Consider the following 26363-nt stretch of genomic DNA (forward strand, 5'->3'; position numbering starts at 1 on the left):
ACTCACTTTCATGGAGGTCTGTTGGCTAACACCTGCATTCACTTTTATTTGAGATCCGTTAGCTGAAGCAACCTCAATTCACGTTCTTCCATATCAGCTAAAGCGATCTCCATTAACTCGAATTGATGTGTTTTGCAAAGCAACATCCATTGCCTCGAGAGATCTGTTCACGAATGCGACTTCTGTTCATACTCAGAGGTATGTAAGCGAAAGTGACCTTCATTGACTTTAACACAGATAAGTGACATTCTTGACTTAAAGCTTTTGTGACTGCAGGAATTCAAACTCTTTGTCTTTCGGTAAAGTCACGTAGATAGAAAAATAATACAAAATCACGACGTTTCGATCGCAACAAGCAGGTGAAAAAATAAAGCAGGCGGACTGCTGAGGCAAGCAAAAATTGAGCGAGAGAGCTGCAGCCAAAGGTTATATAGGTTTGAGATGGGTACAACCCAAGGGTAAGTGGGCAGAGCTAGAGATGGAATTTGCAAGGAAATGTAAGATCGCAGAGCTAGGTATACCTCGGCCATTGTGTTGCTAGAGATTAGCATGTCAGTCTGTTAATGTAACCCCACGGCTACGGTGCTGAAGAAGCCATTGTATTGCTCGAGATTAGAGATTAGCATGTCAATGTGAGACGGCTCCTGCAGCAGCGGCTGTTTTAGAGACAGCCTATTAAACAATGAGTGCCACCGCCGCATCGAGGAAAAGGGAGCAGCCGCTATGTTTGACATTTAGCCTCTTTATGTAAAGACATTGAACAAGGTAATGTAACTCAGAGTCGGAAATAACTGCTAGCATATGCAGATAGGATGGAAAGCGTCAGTCAGTTATGACTTGACCTAGTTTATAACATCCTTCCAATGATTGCTCAGTTTGGCGTACGTGCTTGCTTGTGGAAGAGATACGTAGATGACACGTTCGTCATCTGGCCACATGGCCTGCCAGCTCTGAACCAATTCTTCAACCACATCAATTCCATTGGGACACTGTCTACAGGAAAGCCACCCACACGGATGCCTATCTAATACCTGATTCCCACCACCATCTATCCAAGAAGAATTCCCTCATCAAAACTCTACACCATAGGGCTTGTTTCATTTCTGACCATCACCTAGCCAGTGAACTGGAGCACGTCCACCAAGCCCTCAAGATGAATGGATATTCGGATTGCACAATCCGTAAAGCTGTCACCCCAACTGTTCGGAGAGAACCACCTGAGGACCCAATCAAAACCATCACCTTGCCATACATAGCAGGGGTCACCAAAAATATTTCCAAAGTCATGAGTATACAAGATCCAGGTCCGATTCAACACGGTACATAACATCATGATCTGATACCAACTGCGAAGGATGTGATCCCTGACATACAATACCCTGGTGTCTACAAACTAAGCTGTGCCTGCGGCAGTAGTTACATTGGGGAAACTAAGCAACACGTCTCAGAATGTGTTCGCGAACACAAGGCGGATCTGAAGAACGGTAGGACCAACACCTCTGCCTTGGCTGATCATTGTTTTAACGCTGTGGGCACACATGAAATTGATTTCTCCAAGACGATGGTACTATGCAAATCCACTGGCGATCAAAGATTTGTTCATGAAGCCATCCAGATATATAAACAGACAGTTTCAACCGAGAAGATGGGTACAAACTGAGCAATCATTTGAAGGATGTTATTAAGTTAACCAGGTAAAGTCATAACTGGCTGTGATGCTTCCATCCTACCTGTCTATACTAGTAGTTATGTCCGACTCTCTGAGTTACATTACCTTGTTAAATGTCTTTACATTAACAGACTAAATGTCTCACAAAGCTGCTGATCCCTTTTCCTCGATGCGGCGGTGTCGCTCGTTTAATAGGCTGAATGTCTCATGAACACAGCTGCTGCTGCGGGAGCCGACTCACATTGACATCTCTAATCTCGAGCAATACAATGGCTTCTTCAGCACCGTAGCCGTGGGGTTACACTAACAGACTGACATGCTAATCTCTAGCTTTGCGATCTTACATTTACTTGCAAATTTCATCTCTAGCCCTGCCCACTTACCCTTGGGTTGTACCCATCTCAAACCTATATAACCTTTGGCTGCAGTAGCTCTAGCTATATTTATTCCTGCCTCAGCAGTCCGCCTACTATTTTTTCACCTGAAGACGATTGCTTGTGATGCGATCGAAACGTGATCTATTATTTTATTATATTTCTATTTACATGACTACTGAAATACCCAAAGAGTATGTGACATTAACTTTCAACCATGGTAAATTGGCGGAAGCAACCATTATTTGCACGTCCATTTAATCAGATGAGATCTCGTCAAATTAGAGACATTGTTTAGAAATGTACGGTTGGCCAGGCTAGAAGGGGAGAAGATTGATGGACGAGACGGGGAACAGAATGGCAGCCAAAGGGAATCGGTAGATGGTATGAAGGCGTGGGTGCGGGACGGAGATGGTTTGTGGCATCACCGGGCCATGGAAGATGGTGATGGGCATACGGAGGCATTTTAGCAAGCGGATAGACGTGGTGGTTAAAGATTATCAAAGCTGGAGAAGGACATGTCCGCAGCAACAGCCACCTCTGACCCCTGGTTGGGCTGAAATGTTGAGCGGGAGTGTGTTTTGGTGCCAGATTGACAGCTGCGTCGTGAGAGGCTGCCAATGGATTTCTCCGAATGCAAAGACGTCATCACAACTGCTCTACAGGTTCACGCCTACTCGATTGCTGTGCGCACTGATTGGTTCAGCCAGGGGGTTTACCGACACGCTATTTAGTTGGGGATGTTGCTGATGCGTTGGCAGTGGAGTGCAAGCACAAATAACAAAAGCTCAACACACGCTGTGGCCATTCAAGGACAATGGAATATAGCTGACGCTTTGGGCAATGGCCATTCTTCGTAGCACAAAGGGCTATTTGCCCGAAACGTGCAATATATAATACTTGTATAGACGACGTTTGGGACAATGGCCCTTCATATCATATGAAGAAGGGCAGTTCATCCATGTGTTATGAATGCCCTTGCTGGAAACGTCACCTATTTTATACAGTACTATACTTTTCAGGACTGTACAGTACGTTTAAGCACTACAGTATTTTCACTATAGTACGGTACAGTAATTTTCAGTACTGTACACAGTACCGCACAACCCTGTTGAGGCCACAGTGTTGACGGACGTGTCGAGATCGACGTTATAAAGTGGGCGTCGTTGAGAGGCGTCGCTCGCCAATTGAACGTGGGCGGAAACGGGTGTGGCTAATCAAGAAGGGGGCGTCGCCCTCGATTCGAGGGAGGGGGGGGAATGGGCGTGGCTCGCAGCTATTGCAGCGCTCTTATTGGAGCACGGCACTCGTAGGGCGTTCGCGAGCAAGAAAACAGCGGGTGGGGGTGCAGAGGGACTTAAGCTCGCTGATTGGCTGTAGAAAAAAAAAAGGAGGCGTGCCTTATGCTTGTAGGGGTAGGGGGGTGGGTGCAGTGAGCGGTGGGACCGGGGGCCAAGCCTCACGACAGCCGCCGTCACGCGCAGAGCGGGAGCCGTCGTCGTGCGTGGCCGCGTGGAGCGTCTTCGCCTAAGGGCGGCGAGTGTAAGCGGCCCGGCTCCCAAGTCAAGCCAAGCCAACCAGGCGTGCGAGCGGCCACTGCGAGGCCCTCCCCTCCCGGGGACGAGGCGCGGCAAAGACGAGGGGACTAGGCGGCCCCTTCGAGTTTCGCCCGGAGTCAGCGGCGGCGGCGGCGCCCCCTGCCTGTGGCGTCTCCCTGCCGCGTTCGGCTGCGCGGAGGCGGCGTCGGCAGCAGAGCAGGTGGGGGACGGGAGTTGAGGCTCTCGGGAGAAGAGGCTCTCGGTACCGTGACGGGCCGCGGCCACCCCATCCCCCCCCCCCAATTCCCCACTTTTCTTTCGCAGCCTCCCGAGGCTGTTGCGAGAGACCCCGGGCTCGGCTTGAGGTAGCGGGGAGTCCGTGAGCCCGTCGTGTTTGTGTCGTCGAAACGCGACCCCGACTCCAACCCGCACGCCTCTCCCACTTAACCCCGCTCGCAGGGTCCACTCCTACAACTCGATGGGTCTCTCACCCGCCCCTCGCCCCCCGTGCTAATTATAGCTGCTCCCACACCTGTTTCCCTGTTTCGTGCCTTGGATCCACGTTGGGGGTGGGGAGTGTGGAAGGCCTGGGCCGGGCACCCCCTCGGGAGGTGCATTCGGTAAGGGGGCCCTGGATAGGGATACTGGAGAGGGTTGTGAGGGGGATCTGTGGTTGGAGTTTTACGGTGCGAAAATAGTTCAACATACAGTACATGTGAAGAGGGGGGGGGGTGTAAGAAGTGTTGGGTTAAGGGGGGGTCCCTGGGTAGGGATACTGGAGAGGGGGGCCCTGCGTAGGGATGGTTGTGAAGGGAGCTCTGGTAGGAGATGTACGATGCGAAATAAGTTCAAAATACATGTCAAAAAGAGGGGGGGGGGTGTAAGAAGCGTTGGGTAAGGGGGACCCTTGTAAGGGTTATCAAAAGGGGCCCCTGTAACCCTAGCGGGTGAGGTGAGTCCACCGGTGCCAGGCACGGCCTCCTCTGCCAGGGGCCCCCTCTAAGTCAGTATAGGGGTCAGGGGTCGCGCGGACCGTCCGTGAGTCTGCGGCCCTTTTGCGTTTGCAAGGGAAGTTTCTCTCTCCTCTTACCCCTCCTCGTGGTGGCGGGTTCTAAGGTGCCCACCCCCAGTGGCGAACGTGATCAACTCGTGGCTTTCACGAAAATTTCCGGCATTAAATTGGCAGAACGCTTGAAATGAGGGCCCCCTCGGTGTTGGTGTGTTGAGGGCTTGAGGTTGGAGGAGGTTACTGGCGTATTGAATGAGGTACAAATCTTTCATTCTCGGTTCGTGAGACATGCATGAGCTGAAGAGGTTTGTCGCGATAGTTCTTGCACGTTTTATTTAACCAGCACAAAGACAAAATATCCCTCCGTATAGCCTTAACAGACTGTTGGGGCAAGTGATGTTAGCGAGCACCTATGAAAGCCGGGACACGAGGGGGTGCGGGGTGACCAGCACCACACCCGACCGTCATTGTCTTCCTAGTTGCGTGCGACGTTTACACACCGCACCAGTTACTCGTATAAGGCTGAGTCGACCTAGGGGAGGCCCAGAACCGGTTCAAATATTCGCCACTCTCATTGGTCGTGAGCGAGAATCGAACTGGGGGTCGCCGGGTTTGTAGCCCAGCGCGATAACCACTGCACAACCGCCCCCCACAATGGTAATTGGGCACGCACTTGGCAAAAAACACACACACAGCTGGGTAAAGAAAACCACACAGGAGGTGTTTGTCAGCAGTGCATAAAGATAAAGGGGCCTTAACTGCTGGTTGAAGGCCTGTGTGTATGCCGTGTCAGTTACAAAAGTTGTTTGACCATATTTCATTATGCAGGTGAGTGCAAATTGTGTAATACAGTGTACCTGTACTTTGTTTGTGACATTGTGTTTAGATTCTCTTTTTTGGTTGTTATGACTGTTTTTCATGCACTGAAATATTGTACGGTACTTTGTCTACACTCCAGGTCTTCCTTGCCAAGAGGATCCTGCCTTAGTGTGGGATCTCAACAAGAGGCAAACTTCATGTGTGTATGTATATACAGTATGTAGTGTGTATATGTATATATATGTAGTGTGTATGTGTAGGACAGCGGTAGTGTATGTATGTTAATCTTGTTTTGCACCGTACGTAGCCAACCGTGCTAATTAGAGTGTAGCGGTTAGCTCTGCTCTATGAACCCGGGGACCTGAGATTCCCACTCACAACCAACACCAGTGACGATTATCTGAACCGGTCCTGGGCCTCCTATACGTCGACTCAGCCTCAAATTAGTACCTTGTGCAGTGCGTAAAATCATCGCCACAAGGGAGACGAAGGATGCCAGGCGTGGTGCTGGCCACCCACCCCCTCGTGTGCTGTGCCGGCCTTCATAGGTGCTCGCTAACAGTACTTGACCCAACAGTCTGTTTAAGCTATACGGGGGATCTTTGTCTTGCCTTACATTTAGGAGAGCGGTATTGTAGTAGTTAGCGTTCTGTGGCGGCCCAGTGAGTGTAGGCCCGGTGAGTGTGTAAATGTGCTAGTTTGGGGGAAACGTAACCCCATTTGTACGTTCTTTGCAGAAGTGATGTGCCTGTGTATGCACCCTCTGTGTGGGTGGTGTCGTGGTTATCGCACTCCGCTATTAACCCGGCGAAAATCATTTTATTCCCGGTCACGCTAGCATAAGTGACAAATATCTCAACCGGTCTAGGGCCACTAGGGCCACATCTAGGGCCACTTTATATACGTACCATGTGCGGTGTGTAACACACATGTGTAACATAAGCACCTGAGAGGCTAAAGCGGCCACGTGTGTTGTTGACATCACCATCCCCACATGTGCCGACCTTAATAGGTGCTCACTAACAGCACTTGCTTTAACAGCCTCTGTAGACTACATGGGGGTCTTTGTTTTTGTATGTGAGTGTGCTTGAGTGAAGAGGTAATTGATGAGTGGACGGCCGTGACAGGATGAGAGCCCGGTGGGTTGACGTGTCTCCTTCACGAGGTTAGATGTGTACAATGCGGTGTAGGGAACGCGACAGTGCAGCTCGGCTTACATCAGAGAAAGCATTCACACAAATAAAACATTACCTCCTGTGACACACAGGGCTCAGAAATTTGATCAATGACAAAAAAAAATAGAGACCAAAAACTGAAAAGCGTGCCAAAGAAGCGTGGAAAGAGGAACGCTTGAAATTGTGTTGAGAGACAGAAAGAGGAACACATGGATGAGAAAACACACTCTCAGGTAATGACATCATTCAAATTTAAGGAGTGAGTTGTGCTTGGGCAGGATGCGTCACGGCTAGAAGGGGTGATGGGCAACGGCCAAATATAATGACGGAGTAGTGGCAGCCAAGGAATGGAAGACGTTTATAGAGGACGTCCACCAAGGAGGTGGAGCGATAAGTTCAGTTCACGGTGCTGTATGGATTGTTGCATCACAGCATCGTGAGAGGTGGTGTTGGCTCGGTGAGGCCTGCATCCAGCAGTGGATTGATCATGGCTGATGTTGATGATGAAAACATGAAACCGAGAATAATCACTCGAAAGCAAAATGACTCGTGACAGAGCAATTGCCACAGGATTTGGCAGGGATGGGTTTCAGTATCAACAGTTTTAACAGGTTACATAATATTCACTAATCCCGACATGGAGCAATAATACATTACTTTCATGCCTGTGGCAATCCTCTGCATTCTGTCTTCAATAATGCGAGTTCAACCCCGATGAAGCTTGGTGAGCTAAATAGAGTTCAAAAGAACTCACAAACATCTTGTGAAAGACCCATCGCAGAAGTACCTTCAGTTTGATCTTGCAGGGTCCACCCTAATCCACATCTGCACAAACCATGGCAGATGCGGATACCTGATGCACAAATGGAAAATATAAAAACAGTGTCCGACTGTGGACATGCAGATCGGACCATACAAAATATAACGATGCAATGCCCAATCCACAAATATGAAGGAGACATCACGGCAATACACTCCGCTACTCATGACATGGTTATGTGGCTTGACCACCTGATTATGAAATTGTAGTTGTTGCTCTGCATCTACATCAGCCATACGAAAGAAGACGCCTTTCATAAGGGTTGTGAGACCATACTTCACCATGCTGGTCAGTGAAGGGGGAGATGCTCAGGGCTGGTTTAGATATCGCTCACCGCTGGTGTTATCCGCTTTGAGAAACGTCCCACAATGACCGGATTTTTCACTTTGCCAACTTGTGGCACGCGGTCCACGGATAAACCCAGCTTAAAGCGTGGATGCAGCGATTGAATAATCCATCGTGCACGCCAAGGTGAGGGCGAACGCACCCACACGTGGAGAGCCATCGCGAAAGATAAAGAGAAAAATCCCTCGTATAACCTTTAACAGACTGTAGGGGCAAGTGCTGTTAACGAGCACCTATTAAGGCCGGAACGGCACACGCGGGGGTGGGTGGAAAGCACCACGATGCCTTTGGCTCCCAAGTGGCGATGTTTACACATCACACCATGTATTAATTTAAGGCTGAACCATCACACACACATGCAGCTTCCACAGGGCCTTGCACAGCATTGTGGGGAACGCTTTTACCACCCAGCATGCCGTGCGGCGTAAGTGTTGCCTGCCCCGACCCTGTGTTTCATGGTTCGACATTTTAATCGCGGTTGGGAATGGGGCGGCAGTGTCCTCTCGTTGAAGTCCCCTTTGCCCACAGTTACCCTGGCTACCTGTGGGTTACCGAGGTTACCCGACGCTAGGGGGAGTGGTCATGCCCTGCCCGTGATCCATTTCGCTCTGGGCCAGTGTGGGTGAGGCCCAATTACAGCAGCAACGACAGAGCTAAGAATAACTCGGCAACAGCCGCCTACACATTCACTGCTCCCGGCCTCCCTCTCTGCAGCAAGCGAGGTCGTTCCTCATGTGCTGCTCCTACTGCCTACAGCAGCTGTCTCTTCACCACTCATATTTCAGTCCTCGACCATTGGTTGAACTCTAAAGCTCTCCTCAAGGTGGCCAGGGGATGGTATTAAGCAATGGATTGTTAAATCTATCGGTGTGCAGCTTTAATTCTTACCCCACGGAAAACGGTCATTAATGGAAGAGTCCAACATGCAAATTTATCAGGAACCTAATGAAACCAACTCTTGAGACTTATTTTGTAATACATTTTAGTTTCACATGCATTAATTATCTCTGCTCCATTATGACGTTCGTGTATGCCTGATGGAACTAATTTTGGCTGTTGCTCATCTGCCTTGGCAGTCCTGAGCTTGAGGGCAATTCCGCGTTCCTATGACGGCGGCCAGGATCTCTGTAGAACAGCCATGAGAGGCAACGGTGTTTATCTTCACATCGGTACATATTTTCAAAACGTAGCGGTTGTTCTTTGCTGCAAGTCTCCCTTGTAAAAAAAAACGAATTGTCTCAATTGACTCTCACCTCCCTAAAGACATCGGACACTGATTGGTTGATTGAACGATGTTAACGAGGTGACTGAGGGGGGGGGGGGGATATCGCTGGGGGACCGTCCTCACCGCACGCATTTCCAAGCGCACCACGACGACCGTCTGCAGCTCCGGGCGGCCTCTTCCCTTTCCCACCTCCCCCACCTTCCCCCATCAGCTGTTCTTACCTGGAGTCGGCGGTGGGGGGGGGCAAGCCAGGTGTGTGCGCACTCAGCAGCTGCTGTGTGCGTTCATCGCGTCTGTGAAGTCACCGCCTTGCCTGTTGTTGCAGTCGGCCGTTAACGAGAGACTGGAGGAGCGAGCGATGCTTATCAGTTTAGTGGGGGGGGGGGGGGACTTAAACCCAGATGTAGCGGTGAGATTTTAGTGGTCCTTAAATTACTTATCTATGTAGAAAGGGGAAGACATGAAGACAGGTGAGACGGTAAGAGCGGCCTTTAAAGGACGTGTTGACTTTGTAAAATGGGGTGGGGGGCCTAAAGCCAAGTGGTGATGGTGATAAGATTGTCAAATTCAGACCTTGCAGTGGCGGATGTCGCCTGTGTAACCCTTGTGGGATCTGGCAGAGAGAAGGAAACGATGGTGAGGTGTGTACGCGCATCGGCGGCAGTGGGTTGATCGCGATATTCGTCAGTGACACTGCCGTTGCCTTGTAAAATTAATCACCCAGGTCTCCCTTGATAGAGCCTGATGGTCTCACCGGGCTCTTTCATGCACGTTAAGGGCGTCTATTACTAGCTGTAGACCTAAATTACCAGGTGAGCGCCCATTAATACCAAAAGGTTTTTTTTTTTCTCGGGAGAGCTGAATTCATAGCTGTGCGGTAATTCGAAGTTTCTCACCAAAGTTGATAGCTCCTCAATGTAAACACGTAAGAGGAAATTTAGTAAGCGTATTAAACCTGTTGCCCCGTATTGCGATTCCATTGTCACAATTCGGGGGTTGCCAATGGATTCGGGGATCGATGTTTTTGTTACATTTAAGGTTCGGTGTGTTATTGCACTACGAGCGGGTGCAGGGGGACATGTGAAGCGATTATATGCAACAGCAACGAGATGCGCGGAACGAGAATAATCCGTCCAATAACACGCATGATTTTCAGTCGACATTAGCAGCACATGAATCGATTTTAATCTGCCTGGTTTTCGCACGTACAATTTTGTCAGGAAATCTAGTCCGTTGAAATGTGGCGGGATGTTAACTACCTCGCCTGGAATGCAGGAGGTCGTGGGTTCTATCCTGACCCTGACGCCTGTATATTTGGAGCTTGCATGTTCTCTCCATGGTCGCTCGGATTTTTATCTGGGTCCTCCGGTTTTACCCTCCACATTTAGAACCATGCGATTAGAGTATTTGGCTCTGGTTATAAATTTCCACGACATAAGCCACTTCGTTGAGCTGTCATTTGTGGCCAGGTCGCTGCTGAAAAAGAGCGATATAGCTCAGTGGATCTAGTAAAATAAAAAATCGTGACAATTGCAATGTATGAACACTCAATCCACTGAAAACATCATTATATTAGAGGACCGCAGAGCTTGGGTAATCATTGGTAGCGTCGGCTCGCCACCTGGCTGCTTCCATCTCGCTTGTCCGTGGCTTGTCAACTTTTGTGAAAGATGCAATGTGTATGGAGGTCAGCGCGATTACAGTATATGAAACCGAAACATGAATATTAAATGTGAAAAACACTTTCACGCAGTGTCCGGTAAAGATTGTGAAGGCTTGTTGAAGACCCAATTGGGATGACATTTTTTAATGTGGTGTAGATGCCATATCAGTTTGGTGGGCTCATGTGTGAGGGGCAATCAGCAGCTGAGAGGATTAATTGGCCTTAATTTAACCAGGTGTGAGCCCACTGGGATTTATTACCTCTTTTCCAGGGTGATGAGGGACGCTGTTGCCAGCTTACTAAGTTCGGCACAATTTAAATAACGTCAATTTCCAAATTATCAGCCCATAATGGCCTTGCTCATGAAAATGATGATTGCATATAGTCATTTAGCATCCATCGACAATTTAACAGAGTTCAAAGTGGGATTTGTGAAGTGACTAAATACGATGGAATGCGTCTCGAGGCCTTTGCATGAAGTCACTCGCACGCAACCTCTCGTCACCGATCATGATCGTAAAAATAATAATAATGTACCTAGGAAATTATAATTGAGTCTCAATACTATTTTCAGGAGGGTCCTATCACATTGAGGTCTATTGGCAATTGCTTAATCGCTTAAGTATCTGGAATAGCCAACACTCAATCCATACAGATAGGTCCGCAATACATTTGCGGTACTGCCACCACCTGGTCACCTGGCAGCCGAGCAGCAGGGGGGGGGGGGTCTCATCACACGGTGATCCCTGTGTAATCCACCAACCCTCATCTCCCGAGGGCTGGATCCCAGGCGTGCTCCACCATACCCGCCTATTGTCTTTCCCTTCTCTTCTGTCAGTCATCCCATGCTGGTTGATAATGAGGTTGCTCGAACTTATTCCGCTCCTTTTCTCCGGTCATGGCGATCACTTTGGTCTCTGTTAAGTCCTCCATTAATCCGGCTCTTGTGTGGACATCATCTCCTTGCTGCTTGCATGTGGCAGTTCAAGGCCATTGATGATGGCCATCATCTCTTGGTCTCCATCCTTTGCACCAAAGTTTCCCTGCTGTGTAAGCTTTTATATGTCTTATTTCTTATACACCCACCTTTAACTCGATATAAATTGGTCACGCGTCGGAGGGAAATCTTCACTAAAAAAAACACGGGGCAGTGTTCGCCTCCACTACCAGCCCCCAATGTCACAAAACTGTGAAATGGAAAAACCGGACACCAGGGCACCAGGAACCTCCATCTTCACGGCGCTTCCTCCGTCTGCGATTCCGTCGGACCGGCTCCCACCTCACCCCTCCGTGTGCAGGTTGCCACCATCACTGGCGTTGGAGGCCACCCGCTAGGATGGGAGCAAGCGGCTCTAGTGGTGCCCAGGGCAGAGGAATGGCCGGGGCGTGGCAGCAGGAATGATAGTGGAGTGGCGGCAGGAATGATCGCGCTGGCCAGCAAACAAGAAATGTCGGTGCATTCCTTGTGAAAAAGAGACTTTGTGGCCCCGGGTGGCGCTTGGTATCCCAACTAACTTTTACCATGGCCACAGAGCCAGACCGCTCACCGTTTGCAGGATTGGGCTGCTCGCTACGCCGGCCTGGTGTTGTGCAGCGACTGCGTTGCTGTGTCCAGCTGGGAGCAGCAGTTGTAAATAGAGCGAGTTCAGATCTCCTCCATCCCTCCTGAGGTTTGTAAAATGAATACAATTTAACGGCGAAGTCACCATTGGCTGTCCTGTGTGAATCGACTCGCGTCTCCACAATAGGAATTTCCAGCACTGGCTCTGGGCTATGAACTAGAGATGAGCACCGCCCTACGCTGGTTTGAGCAGGAAATCGCTTGAACTCCGAGACCGCTCCCAGAATTTACAAGCGTGTTGTCCACTGTGAATCGTGCGTTAGAGGGTCCTATGAAGTCGTTCGCAAGAGTAGGCCTCTTGCGTGTCACTCTGCAAGTCCGATATGACCGGAAAAATCCTGTAAATGATGATGTTTTCTCTTCCTCATGATGTTTATGCTGTCCCACCTGATGTCCTTACCCTGGCGGTCTGAGATCACAACCTCCTGTAGTAAAACATAAATAAACGCCGACGATACCGTTGCTGCACCGGCTCTCATCTCAAGAGCAGGTCCTTGACCTCTGGCAAGATCTAACCACCTCCTACAACGTACGTACAAACGTCTTGAGCGTTAAACAGAGGAGGACTTAAGACACAGCAAGTTTGCCACCAGCGTGGGTAAGACATCAGAGGGCAAGGAGCTCCGGGCTTTGGTGGCGTGGGATATTAAGGAGGAGGCCGAGAGAGGGAGCGCGTCGACAGGAACAGCTCGGCTGTGAGGTCACCCTCTTGGTCCACCTCCTTTCCCACCGCAGTGACTCCCTCCATGTGAGAACCAAGCTGGGGAGTGCGTTGGGGTGGGGGGGGTGAAATTGGGTGCCTCGCTCTCCTTATCTCCGCCCCGCATCGGAATGTGGCAGTGCGCCACGCTTTTCACAACGTGGATATCGCGGTGGGAGTGTGGGCGTTATTGCTCTGCACGTCTCTTCCTGCTACTGCTGCTGTTACGAGGGATATCACGGCTTCGTGCGCAGCTCTGGTGAGCCTCGCCAGAAAGCTCTTCACGGACGAACACGAAATGCGGTCCTTCGCTGTCTCTTCCTGTCTCTGCTCATCTCTCCCCATCCCTCACTGTCTATCTGTGTCTCTCCAACTCTCCCCGTACCTCTGTCCCTCCCTATCTCTTGCTTTCTCTCTGTCTCTCCCTGATCCTCCCCTGGCATGCCCATCATTCTACAGCTTGTCCTGTCTGCCCGTGGATTCCTGTCAGTTTCTATCTATCTTGGGTATGTCCCCTATCAGTCATAAACTTGTTGTTGTCCCCCTTTTGTCCTTCCGAGTTTTGACCGACTTGGCCCATGATCACTGGATCGGTTTGGATTGGTTGGTCATTTCTCATCATTCTTGTTTGATCATAATTTGTGTGAATTAACTTGCACTTTGTGGTGTGAAAGGTGCTTGAAAAATACATATTTTATTTATAACCCTGCATTTAGCTGTGCAAGAGTCATTGTGACTATAACTTTCGCTTTCTTCCAAGCAAGACCTGGGCAATATTAGTCCTGTATTGGCACGGATCGTATAATGTTAGAGGCAGAGGTACTGTTAGGGGAAGGGATATGGATAGAGAGGGCGTGGTTATTGTTCAGAGTTATGGTTATTCATAGGGGTAGGATTAGTCAAAGAAGTAGGGTGAGTAACAGTATTAGGTTTATTGTTATAGATGAGGATGGTGTTGGTAGTTTTTGGGGTCAGGAGGTAGTTTATTGTCGACCACAGACAGATCCCTGAAGTCTGCAGCGCAGTTCCAACCCTCACATCACCGCAAGGCAACAGCGCTGCCATCCACTGGTATTTTTCTTGTGTGTGGCCCCTGGTGTAGTGGTGAGGTTGGGGTCGGGACAATGTGTGGGGCTGGGTTCTGGTGTTGCGAGCTAAGAATGCATCCCTGCATTTCGAGGCCCCGAGACTCGACGTCTCTCCCCCCGCGCCGCTCAAAGCTTCAAACGCAGAGAGACTCACTTGCAGCACAGTCCATCCTTGTGCGCTCACACAGGTGTGTGCGGGAAAGAACATCCATCGTAGAGATGGAATGATTTTCTCACGGGAAAAGCTTTCATAATAAATGTTTTTTTTATAATGCCAGAATTGACGCCCGATTATGCTGGATGTAATTACCAGCGAAACGTTGGATTCATATTGTAAGTGTTGTGGATTTACTCTCCAAAACACCGGTGGGCTGAAGTAGTAACTAATTTTTGATTTAAAGCTTTCGTGACTGCAGGGATTCATATTCTTGGTTCTTTCGGTAAAGTCACGTGAAGGGAAACAATAAAATAATAAAAATATAAAACAATAAAATTCTCACGACGTTTCGACTGCAACACAAGCAATCATCATCAGGTGTGAAAACCACAGCAAGAAAATTTCAAGAACCAAGAAAATAGTAACTAATTGGTACGTTTTGTTCTAGTGACAAATCTTACTCATTGGCTGTCGGGTGGTGGCGGGTTAATGGCACATTTATACGTCTGCGATCTAACCGAAAAAAAACTTTTACTATGAATTATATTGGTCGCGAAAGCCCACGTGTCAAACCGACTCTGCTCAACCGTTGTGATTTCAAATCCCCAGTTGGCAGCTGATTTGACCCATAATCCCTTTGAGGTGGAGTCCTTGTGGGAAGTCACCATAGATTGTTTTATGTCTTACGGGGAGACTGGGCTCTGCCATAGAGCATATTCAATTTCCACGACTGGTTTGTGGGAAATCGCCCGCGTTACGAATTTTTGAGCATTGATGCACTTTAACTTTTGTTTCGTAACTTGTTTAACTTGGGGAGCACCATTGAGATTCAACACACCTCTCCTGCACAGCAGATCTACCAACGTGCATGGCAGGGTCAACAAGTGGTAAGGTCAGCCCGTGGTAGTATAAAGCCTATCGAAGGTTCAACACGTGGAAGGAGATCAGCGCATGGCAGGGTCAATACGTAGCCTGGGCATGAGGCTAGGGTAATGGTCTGCTTAGTTCAAACTCTAATTTGAACGTGTAACAGAAGACTCAAGAGTGGCCGGCCCTTCTGTTGATGTGGCTGTTCGAGTCCGGAGCCCTTGTTTTTTTTTTTGCGGCTGTCGTTGCGACCTCGCAGAACTGGTATTTTAGGTCTTGCTTGCTCGGCTCAGGGGGTCCACGGCCCCCCGTGGGAGGGCATGATGGGGCAGCCATCGGACCTGCCTGGGATGAGGCGGACCATGCTGAGATGGCCGGCGTTGTTTTGACGAAAAACGCAGCAGGAAGGGGGCCCCCGCAGGGGTCTGAGTGGGTGGTTCGACTTCGGCAGGAGGGGGGGCAGAGAGGGGGAGCGAGGAAGGGGGGATGGCGAGTCACGAACATGGGTGCCGCAAATCCTATCCAGTTGCCTGGCCCTGTCTCTAGCCCTAACACTAGCCCTAGTCTGTATACTGATGACAACACTAATCCTAGGCTTAATGCTAACACTGGCTCTAACATTCACCCTAGTTTTTACATTAATCTAAACACAAACCCTCGGCTTAACGCTAAGGACTGTTTATGTTCCTGATAACTCCAACACGAACCATCGTACTGACCATAGCCTTTACAATAACGTTTGCCCTCGTGCTGACACTAACCCAAGGCAGCTGGGTGAGAGAGAGAGAGCGGCACCTCGTTCAAACGAGGAAACGTCTCTTAGCAACGTGCACTTACAACAGGAAACTAGAGGGCCGCAACGGCATTAACAACAGCAGCAACAGAGTAGCAGAGGGAGCAGTAGTTGTAAAAGTCGCAAATCCTGTAGCAGCAGCATCCGAGGTAGTTGGAGTAGAGGCAGGAGTAGCCTGGATGGTAGCGGCAGCATCAGAAGCAGAGGCGAAATCGGCAGCAATTACGGTAGCCACAGTCAGAGCAAGGGATAGCAACAGTGGTAGCTGCAGAAGCAGCAGCATCAGTTGATGAGCAGCGTGCAGGTTTTGTTGCTGGTGTGCGATGGTCATCAAACATCGGCGTCCAGTGTTTCTGCAAAGGGCGGAGAGGAGTGAGGAGAGACGAGATTTTAATCTCGAGGAGGGTGTCGACACTTCCGGAGAGGTTTACACAAGCACGGCAATCCGGGTCTAGGGTACTCAGTGTGAAGATCCCGCAGTCCAACGTTACCCAACGACGGAACACTTGCTCGCGTGACACGGCGGTGCGTGGCGAGTTTGTGTATAGTACGTATAAACAAGGGAGCGACGGTGGATTGGTTGGCATGCCTGCGTTACGATTCCGGCTACTACCCACGGCTAAGTTCCTCGCCACACACACCCATCAGTGTTACATGGGGTCAGCATCTTGCCTGGGCTACCCCTCAAGTGAGTAACGAGTGCAAGTGTGTCAATGTCAGCAGTAGGGAGACGAATATTGCCAGGTGTTGCATGGCGGGGTGGTGTTAGTAACACCACCCCGTCATGTGCTGTCGGCCTCTTAGTAGGTGCTTGCAAACTATTTGCCATAAGAGTCTACAAGAATAAGTGTGGACATGTCCAGTTTAGCGACCCGAGTTCAATTCCCACTCACAGCCAACACTAGTGTCGGTTAACTGTACCAGTCCTAGGCCTCTCCTAGGTCGACTCGGCCTCAAATGAGTATCTCGTGCGATGTTTATCAGCACTGTGGAGACAAAGGCAGCCGGGAGTGGTGTAGGCCACCCACCCCCTTGTGTGCTGTCCCGACCTTCATAGGTGCTCATCACTTGCCAAAAAGTATCTTGAGGCTATACGGGGGATTTTTGTATTTGTATCTATATATACACACACACCCATAAAATCCACTCGGTTGAATTGCAGTGAAATTGTCGTCTACTGTGCCACATGGCGGTTGTGTGTTGATTGTGCTTCTCCACACTGCTCCGGGCGGGGTCTTATTATAGCAAAGTGTTTTTTTATGTTGTATTGTTTTTGAAGTTTCTCATCCAGACAGGGTTCGCTACAGGCAGGGCTGACATATACATGTGCCCCCCCCGCCTCCTGTCCTCCACTCCCCCCCCACCACTCTCCCTTCTGTCCCCCCCCCCGTCCCCACAGGCGATCCCATGACACGGGGACGGAGCGCGACGAGCAGTTGATGGAAGAAAAGAAGAAAAAGAAACAGGAAGAGCGACACAGGAAGAAGGGCGGCTGCTTGCAAAGGGCGGTAAGTACGCACAATTACCCAACGCACGCACAGACACATCTACAGACACATTCTTACACGTATATATGAGTTATTGTTCACATGCTCACTCGCCTGAACATGTATGCATCTGCACACACCTCCCTCCATTTATTCACCTGCAAACACTCGCCAGCATTCTCCTGCACTTATCTATACTCATTCACCAAGCACATGTACTCATCTGCATGCACAAACCTGCACACAATCACCTGCCCATGTATGCAACTACACACACCTCCTCTCCCACGTTCTCACCTGTACCTGCACATATCCACGCACCCACAACCCATTCATCTTCACCTGCTCACCTGCATGCACGCACTCACACCTACACTGAACTCACCCACTCACTTGCACACTCATGCATTCATTCACTCGCCTGCACACGCATGTGAGCTGTCTAACCGCCGATTGTCTCGTGTGTCGCCTCCACTCCCCGTCCCTAGGCCGCAGGTGAGGATGCACTGAGAGGTGAGTCCACACCTGTGTTCACACCTGGTCACAGGTGACCACGTGTGTAGTCTTCCCCCAAGCATGCGGTTGTGGTAAAGTGTGGTTGGGCACGAGTCGCGGTTGAGTTGCCGAGTGGAGAACAAATCGCAACATGGCGGGAGGGGGTGGGGGGTGTACAGAAACTCCGCGGACAGAAGTCCTGAAAGCTGTGCTCCTGAGTTTAGAGGAGGGGGGGGGAGATTGGGTTCACTGCGATCGACGTAGACTTCGAATGATGGACGATTCAATTGTGCTCAACTTGTCGCTTTTTATATTTCAAGTCTTGTGCAATGTTTCAGTGAGATCAGTTGTCATTGTGAGGGCAGGATTTTAGGTTTGAATGTAACTTTGTATTTGGCCAAGATTCCCACTCGAGGAGGCTGAGGCTTCTTGCTCACGTGAATAAACCAAGTTATAGTTAGACCATAACACCTAACCCAATGTGTCAAATTAAGCAAGATTAGGATAATGGCCGAGTCCAGCTAAAGCCTCAAGTAAGGTTTAAGGTTGCGCCTGAGTTTAGCCCTGGCCTTAAGTCTAACCTAGACACAGCAGCCCAATACGTGCCTGGTTTAAAGTTACTTCTATTGCCCAGATCTTGTCATCGAGACAGAGTCAGTTGATTATTTAATGAATTCTATAGCACAGCACTTGTTTTATGCGCATTCCTATGTTGCTTTCTATGATTATCTTTTGTGCTGTTTATTTTTGCCGTAGTAACAGTATAGTTTTATGAAATCCAGTAAAAATGAGTTTGTTTCACGGCCATGGATTACATCAATGACAAGTGATAGCTGTAAAACTAGACTGACCAGCGTGGTGAAGAATAGCCAAACAATTGTCATGATCGACATTGCTTGGGAGAGCCTTTATCCAGCAGTGAATTGACAAATGGATGGAAATAACTATTGATTACGGAAGTATATCCCGTCTGGTTTGTGCTCAATTAGGGTGACTGACGCACATTTGCAAGGTTACAAGTCAAAATCGCTGTCGGGTATTGACTTGGGGCCATCATTGCTTCCGGGGTCGATAAAACGATCACTGCTTTGTGTTGATGGCAGCTGTGGAATTTCCAGCAGTGGCAGCGGCCGCGAGCAAACCTCCTTTTTGCTCTTTTGAGCAGGGAGACTCTTCAACTCTTGAGTTAGTTCCGCGCCACATGTCGCGCACGTCTCAGCCGCGCCCTCGCCTGGTTCTAAATAAAAATCTCGCCGATTGATGTTTTTGTCTGAGAACCGATTTGAAAAAGAGACCGACTTGTTGAGACCTTTCGCTTCCCGGGGCAACCTCGCGTTGTAACCGGTCTCACAGGCGCGGGTACCGGTTCTGGAGGGAATTTGTGTTTATTTTCGTCGCAGTGTCACAGGTTTTAGTTGACGGCGTCTCACGTGGAGCGGACATGCGCCACTGCACGTGCTCGCTTCAATCATGACCCTGTTTCTCGGGGTCACAAGCATTTGTGTGTGAGTGAGTGGACGCGTGCGTTTACTGTAGTGTCGGGAGCGGTCGTGTAGTGGTTCGCGCGCTGTGCTGACCGCTCAGTGTCTGGTGCGATATTTAAAACATCGCCACTGGGGAGACAAATGCGGCCGTGCATAGTGCTGGTCAACCCCCACCCCCTTATGTGCTGTGCCGACCTTCATAGGTGCTTGTTAAGAGCACTTGTCCCAAAAGTCTGTAGAGGCTATTCGGGGGGACCTTTGTTTTTATTTTGTCTCGGTAGTTGCTCACAAACAGCACTCGGCCTGACAGTCTTCAAGGCTAAACAGGAGTCTTTATTGTTGCAATTCACAAGTGTGGTGTAGTGTTTTTGTTAAGTGCATGACACACTTTGTTCATGGATTTTTGTGGATGCACAACTCTCTAGTGTCTTGTGCTGTGTCAGACTTAATAGGTTCTCATTGACAACATATGCCCCAAAGGTTTACAAGGCTAAACGGGGCATGTGTGCGGTAGCGGTCCTGCCCTAGGTCGACTCAACCTCAAATGGATACCTGGTGCGGTGTGTATCAGGACGAGGAAGACAAAGGTGGCTGGGCGTGGTGCTGGCCACACCACTCCCTCGTGTGCGGTGCCGATCTTCATAGGGGCTCTCGAACAGCACTTGCCCCAACAGTCTCTTCAGGCTATGCGGAGGATATTTGTCTTTGTGGTTTCATGCACTGCGCTGCAATCCTTGTAACCTGGGTGTCTTCCACGAATAACACCGGTGGCATGTGCAACGCGACTTGGCCTTGTCCTAGGTTAACTCGGCCTTAAAAGAGGTACCTTGTTCAGTGTGCAAATGTCAGCATTGGGGAGACGAAAGGACAGCTCAGCGTGGTGCTAGATGCACCATGGTGCCGTCCTGGCCCTAAATAGGTCCCCATTAGCAGCACTGGCCCTCATCCGTGCATGGCCTGCACTGCTAAATGGGGGGGGGGGGGGGGGGATGGCGCTTTGCGTTTATAGCTGCCAGTGCCTTAATTTTCCCCGCAGTATTTTGGCATACGCGGGATGTGCATGTGGGTGGCCGCCTCTCTGCTCTACACACAGCCTCTGCGTTTAGAATTATTGCACCAGTGGGGGACGACGAGTTTTGGCTGCAATCTCTGTTTCTTGTCAATCCGTCCAGCCCAGATGTCGCCTGTCCAACGCATGCCTGTCAACTCCGTATCTGTGACCTTATTACAGACCAATTCAGATCTTATTGAGCACCCGTGCCCTTATAAATCTCGACGTTCATCTTACAAAGTTTCATCACAATTTCCCTGTACAAGAATACGGGTAAACCGTTTGGGTCGACAGGAATGGATCTGTCAAGTCTTCTCTACACCCACAAACAGGTCCCTGGAATCTGTGTCAATGTGCACTGCTTCCCGTCATAAACGAATCTTCATCCATTTCTCAAACACCAATTGCGGTCAAACAACAGCAACAACAACAAATTCACCTCCACGCCCACGTTTTCAAGATAATAGAGCGTTATCGTGCACCTGAAATCCGCTTGTCAACTCATTGTCTGATTGGCTGGGCGTAGGGGCGCGATCTGACACTTTCTTTTACAGTATTTGTATGGGTCCGCTAGACTATATGGGGGTGTGTATGTGTTTATGGTTGGAGAAGGGATGGAGTGATGTGGTACGCGAGAGGATGTGGACTTGCCCATGACTGGTACCAGCGGTGTCAAGATCGGCCTCTGTGGAGGAGGAGGCTCGTGAAGGACGCTACTGGGCAGTTGGAGGCAGTCGCCCTCCAGCAACAGCGGAGGGCGGAGGAGCGACGCTCACAACAACGAGCGGAGCGCCGGGCGATTAAAACACAGCAAGCTTGCACAGTAGGGGGCACAGGCCAGTCTCATCTCAGTCGGTCAACCCATGGCACCGCCTGGGTCTGTCCCGTCGTGACCTCCTGCCAGCGGGTGTTCGACACTTCACGTGGCCTTAAAGTGCACCTCGCCTGGCACAAGCGCCGTGGTGACATCACCGCCACTTGGTGGCGAATGGCGGTTGTTGTCATTTATTGGTCGTGTGTGGGGAGCGGTAATGTATTAGTTAGCGCACCCCTCCTCGAACGAGACCGCCCGAGTTCGATTCCCGCTCACGGCCAACAACAGTGACGAGATTATCCAAACCCTAGGTCGACTCAGCCGCAAATGAGTTACCTTGTGCGATGTGTTAAATAACATTGCCACCTTGGGAGACAAAGGCGGCCGGGCGTGGTGTTGGCTACCCCCAACCCGCTCTCGTGTGCCGGGGGGCGGGCCTTCATATAGATTGGTGCTCGCTAATGGCACTCTTCCCCCGGCAGTCTGTCAAGGCTGCACGGGGGAGCTTTGTCTTTGTGATCGCGAGAGCGGCGTGCGGCCACGCGCGCTTGTTTATTTGTCTCGCGCGATTGGTCAGCATTGGCGACATGGGGGACAATCTGAATCGGTGTTTTGCGTAATGAAATAAGGAGTCCTCGGTTGGTGAATGTCGAATTGTAGCTTGTGGTCACCGTAGCCGAGGGACCTGTCAGACAGATTTTTAAACCGCGTAATTTTAAAACAACAAAAATAAACTCATTGTCTTTAGTTGGACATTTACGGTCTTAACCAGCAAAGTGGTCGGTGTTGCCACGACTCGGTTGTGATTGGTCGAACTGGACAGTGGGCGTGACTTCTGTCCTCTTCGTCGTCCTCTCTTCTGATTGGTCCGCTTTGAGCGGCGACTGGTTGGGGTCCCCCTCCCATGTCTCCTCCAGTACCCGTCGCTGATTGGTCGAATTGGGTGTCATGGGGGAAAGTGGGTGGGTGTGTGAGCCGGGACCTGGGAGGTCGTGAGGGATGGGAGGGGTGGAGGGGCGGGGGTAGGGTGAGGTGAGGGCCCCGCCCCTTCCCGCCCCCCCTCCCCCGCCTACTTCTCGCGAGATTTGGCGAGGAAAGGTCGCGCGCGGCCTCCATTTTGTGGCCCCAGGGCAGGAGGAGGAGGTGGTGGAGTAGAATTAGCGTCGCGTAGAGGCGGAGGAGGAGGAGAAGAGGTTTGGAGACAGACGTGTGGGGGAAGAGGAACGCAAAGGAGAGACGGGAGAGAGGGAGAGAAAGCAGGAGCAGAGAAAGAGAGAGGGAGCGGTGGGAGGCGGGGATTCTGGCACCTCCGCGGCTGTGTTTACCACGGTACAGTGTTGCGTACAGTGCACGCGTTATGTAAACTTTAACCCCCCCCTCTCCCTCCCTCTCTTATCTGTGAGCGTGGCGCTGTAGACGGTGGAGCCGATGGATTTAGAGACACAAACACGGACACAACCGACACGCATCGCTGCTTGCGCGTGTGTTGTGTCGTGCCAGGATATCCCAGGCGTCGCCGCGTGTTTTCCATTCGGTGCCTGCGAATGTTGACATCGTCGGGACGCTTGGACCCTGGCTAGGGGATGGAGCTTTGTGCCTCCCCTCGGGTTGACTCCGCGTTTTCAAAACGAGTAACTTCAGCATCGCCTAAAGTGTAGCAGCGATGAGAGTGGTCGCATCGTGAAAAACAAAATTCTTCAAAGTTAATTAGATTAATGACTTGGCTGTTAAAGTGGTCGCAAAGTATAGCTGAAATGCACAATATCACACATTGCAAAAAAACTGTAACGTACGGCGAAAATTACGCGATTAAATTATTGCATTATAATTTACGAAACAACGATATGGTGGACTCAGAAACATAATTCCAACACTAAATAGAACACGTGCACTAAACGATAATTATTGTTCATTTTTGTTTTATTACATTTTGCTTACTCGGGAAAGCCTGAGTGTCAATGATATTTCCTCATGAGCGTCTTGCCAAGTTTTCCCAGAAGGGTATGATTGTTGCTGTAAATAATCACAATTGAGTAATTTTCGGGTATATTTTAGCGTTGGGACTGTTTGATCCAATACCAGTTACATTCTGATGGTGGTTCTTTTTTTTCATCGCGGAGAGGAAACTGAGAACGAGAAGGAAGCCCATGCACAACAGGCGGATAATATATAAACTCCACACAGGCGCCCCAGTAGGGTCATCAAACCGATCATTTTCTTCTGCTAGTTAGCACTGTTCCACCCTACTGATATACCCTAATGTAATTTCTCATGGTAAAAGAATAACTTGACAGGATTAATACCTTACCCCGAACCCTGAACTCTACCCGTCACGCCAACCCGATGTTTGGTAGTAACCCACATGGAACGGCTTTTTCGACCTTCAGCGTTAACTCCGTATTTATTAGCCGTACCCCCTAACACTCGTAACACCCGCTATATTGCCCTACCAGTAACAACGTGGGTTCTGATTACGGGTATAGAGCGTGAGGCTACACAACCCCCAAGCGTTGTATATCTAGCCCGAGATCTACCACCACGAAGCCTTGGTCCTAACCCAAACTGCTTGCTCACTCTGGCCGTGACTAGCCAGAACCATACAAATTCCACCATTCCTCATGGTGTGGTTGTGTACAGTGCCCACCCACTGCAACGGTCGTTGAGGTTTTGTGTTTGTGCTTCTTGGCGTGAACCAGTATTTGTTCACAACGTTAGTGGTTTGAGCCGAGATGGGGCGACCAACCACGCACGCCAGATATGTCATAGGCGGCTTCGGGGCTGTGCTACGCGGTGATCAGCAGAGGGCAGTGCAGCAACATACATTATATTGTACTTTCTATGGTCCCACCATACTAAACGTTTTATTTTACCATGTAAGGCCCACTGAAACTGTACAGTTATTTTTCAGAAGCGACATGGCCGCATTTTATAAGCTCAACGAAGTGGCTTACCATCACGTGGACATTTACAGCGGCCAAATACTCAAATCGCATGTCGTCCCCCCCCACCCCCCTTTTCAGAAACCCTCACTGACCAGCGTAGTAAAGCACGGTCAAAGAACTCGCCCATCGTGTTGGAAGGCCATCAAAACCATACCCCGGGCGTTATACCACACGTGTTCAGTTGATGATTCTCCTTGCAAACCAAACCCCACACGTGTAATGGGAAGCGCCAAAACCAGGACTTTTAATTGTACCCGGCATTTTCTCGCGTATAAAAATACCCCGGGTAGCGACTAAAACGGGCGGGGGGTGCTGAGGCTGCTCGCCCGTCCCCCCACCAGCAATTCGGTCTCAGCCGGCTCCATTCCCCAAGTAAAATCGGAACCAACCTCATTAGTTTATTGCAAAAACTACGTGTCCTTTATTCAACCACTTGGGGCGCGTGGTTGAGACTCATCGCTGCTTCAGGGAGACATGGATACCAGTAGACATGAAAACTCACTGCTATTGACACGCCTTTTTTTGTTTTAGAAGTGGAGATAACATTCAAAAGTAGGGTTTGGCCCATAACACCGGGACAGTGGTGGTATTCTGTTTATACAATGAGATGATTAAGGAAAATAAGGTTGTACTGGGTAGGAGGCGGTGCAGGCTTGTGGAGGACTCGTTGCAGAGATGGGAATTTGGAATGGTCTCCCAAGTATCCGGTGACCAAGGGGAACACCTACGTCCATATGGTGGGATGATACTCTTTAATGCCTTTCGTCTGCTTTATAATATTGGGCTCACTGCTAATGCTGTAATGATTCGGCATCTGCATCAGGAACAGAACTGGTGGCCATGTTTGACGTCAGGTCAAGGACGAGCTGACTGGTTGTGTGGTGTTTGGGGGGAGTGAAGGCTGCGGTGGATTTACAACGCTGATGGTAAATTTGGTGAAGTTTTGCTACATTCACTTTTCGGAGGCAGGTTCTGGGGTCTTGCAACTCCATCGAAACCTCACTGTATCGAGGCTTTTCACTAGAGCCCTGACATTTGAATGTTTGAGAAATTTCTTGTCGATTTTGTTTTATTCGTGCGAGTTATTGGAGTCGTACAAACATAATTTTCAGCCCGTTTTGTCAAGGTTATATATGTGGTGATGGGCAAGCATATATAACCTCTAGTAACAGCTCTCTCGCTCGTTCAGCAGTTCCACTGCTGGATTAATCTTTCCGCCTGAGGACGACCGCTCGTGTTGCGATCGAAACGTCGTGATATATTATTTTTATTTTGTTTTATTTTTCTACCTACGTAACTTTACCGAAAGAACCAAAGAGTGGATTCCTGCAGTCACGAAAGCTTCAAATCATGATTGAATCTGTATGGGTAGAGTAACATTGTCTTTTACGGCTGGTGCCTTGAGCCAATATAAATAGACTACCGAGCTGTGTCTGGATTTTGATATGACTTTATTCCAAACCCCAAGATTTCCTTCCGCCTTACAAAACATAATACAGTACTTTACTTCCAAACGCAATTGACCAACTATCCAAAGGGGGTAGACCCTCCTGAAGGAAACTCCTTGATAAAAGCACAGCTAGATTAGTCGTCTGCTTGCTTTAATGCCATCTACTGGCCACCTACAAAGCTGGTGGTCTCGGGCACAGAGGGAGATGTCTACTATCCCCCACCCCCCCTCCTGCAAAGCAGTGGATCGTCTTGGCCGCAGCACCCTCCGTTCTGATCCAACAAACACAAATGTGGGTCCAGTAGAGCTGTGGAGCTTGCTAGTGAACACCGCCCTTACTATTTATAGCCAGCGAGAGCCGCCAGATGGGAGGTGTCGGTGTGCGGCAGTGTGTATCGCTGTTTGATTTTTAATGTGTATTTATATAGTCATCTGCAAATTACAATGCTAGACTGCGTTGGCAGGAGTTCTCAAGCCATTAACATTGCCTTGACGTTGGGCAATGGCTCTTCTTTGGAGATTACAATCCATAGCTTAATCGAGGTACTGAGGGCCGAAATACAAAGCAGCTGTTGGCGACGGCAAGCCCTCTTCACGATTATCAACTGCAGTTGGTTGCAAGAATTTCACAGTGATTTAGTTTTTTTCCCTATCTTGTGCTGCTTTGAATTATGCGGAATGGAAAATGTATCTTAAGGATTCCCCATTTCACGTAATTTTATCCGTTGGTGATTTTCTTGGTGACAATACACTTATGTATCAAGACGTCGGCAGCAT

General features: G+C 49.6%; 1 protein-coding gene across 10 annotated transcripts in view; it reads left to right on the forward strand.

The window, feature by feature from the left end:
* Positions 1 to 3456: 3456 nt before the first annotated feature.
* The window catches only part of LOC116956286 (trinucleotide repeat-containing gene 6C protein-like), a 55083-nt gene continuing 32176 nt past the window's right edge, over positions 3457 to 26363 (forward strand). For 4 of the 10 annotated variants that reach the window (XM_032977773.2, XM_032977808.2, XM_032977782.2 and 1 more), the window contains exons 1-3: positions 12815 to 13217; positions 17263 to 17371; positions 17839 to 17863. In XM_032977773.2, the coding sequence (XP_032833664.2) occupies positions 13090 to 13217; positions 17263 to 17371; positions 17839 to 17863 (262 nt within the window). In that variant the 5' untranslated portion in view covers positions 12815 to 13089. The other 6 variants (XM_032977826.2, XM_032977799.2, XM_032977817.2 and 3 more) reach the window with 6 other exon arrangements.

This window comes from Petromyzon marinus, chromosome 3 (genome assembly GCF_048934315.1).
Source record: "Petromyzon marinus isolate PM22_M1 ecotype Great Lakes invasive population chromosome 3, UKy_Petmar_22M1.pri1.0, whole genome shotgun sequence".
NCBI lineage: Eukaryota > Metazoa > Chordata > Hyperoartia > Petromyzontiformes > Petromyzontidae > Petromyzon > Petromyzon marinus.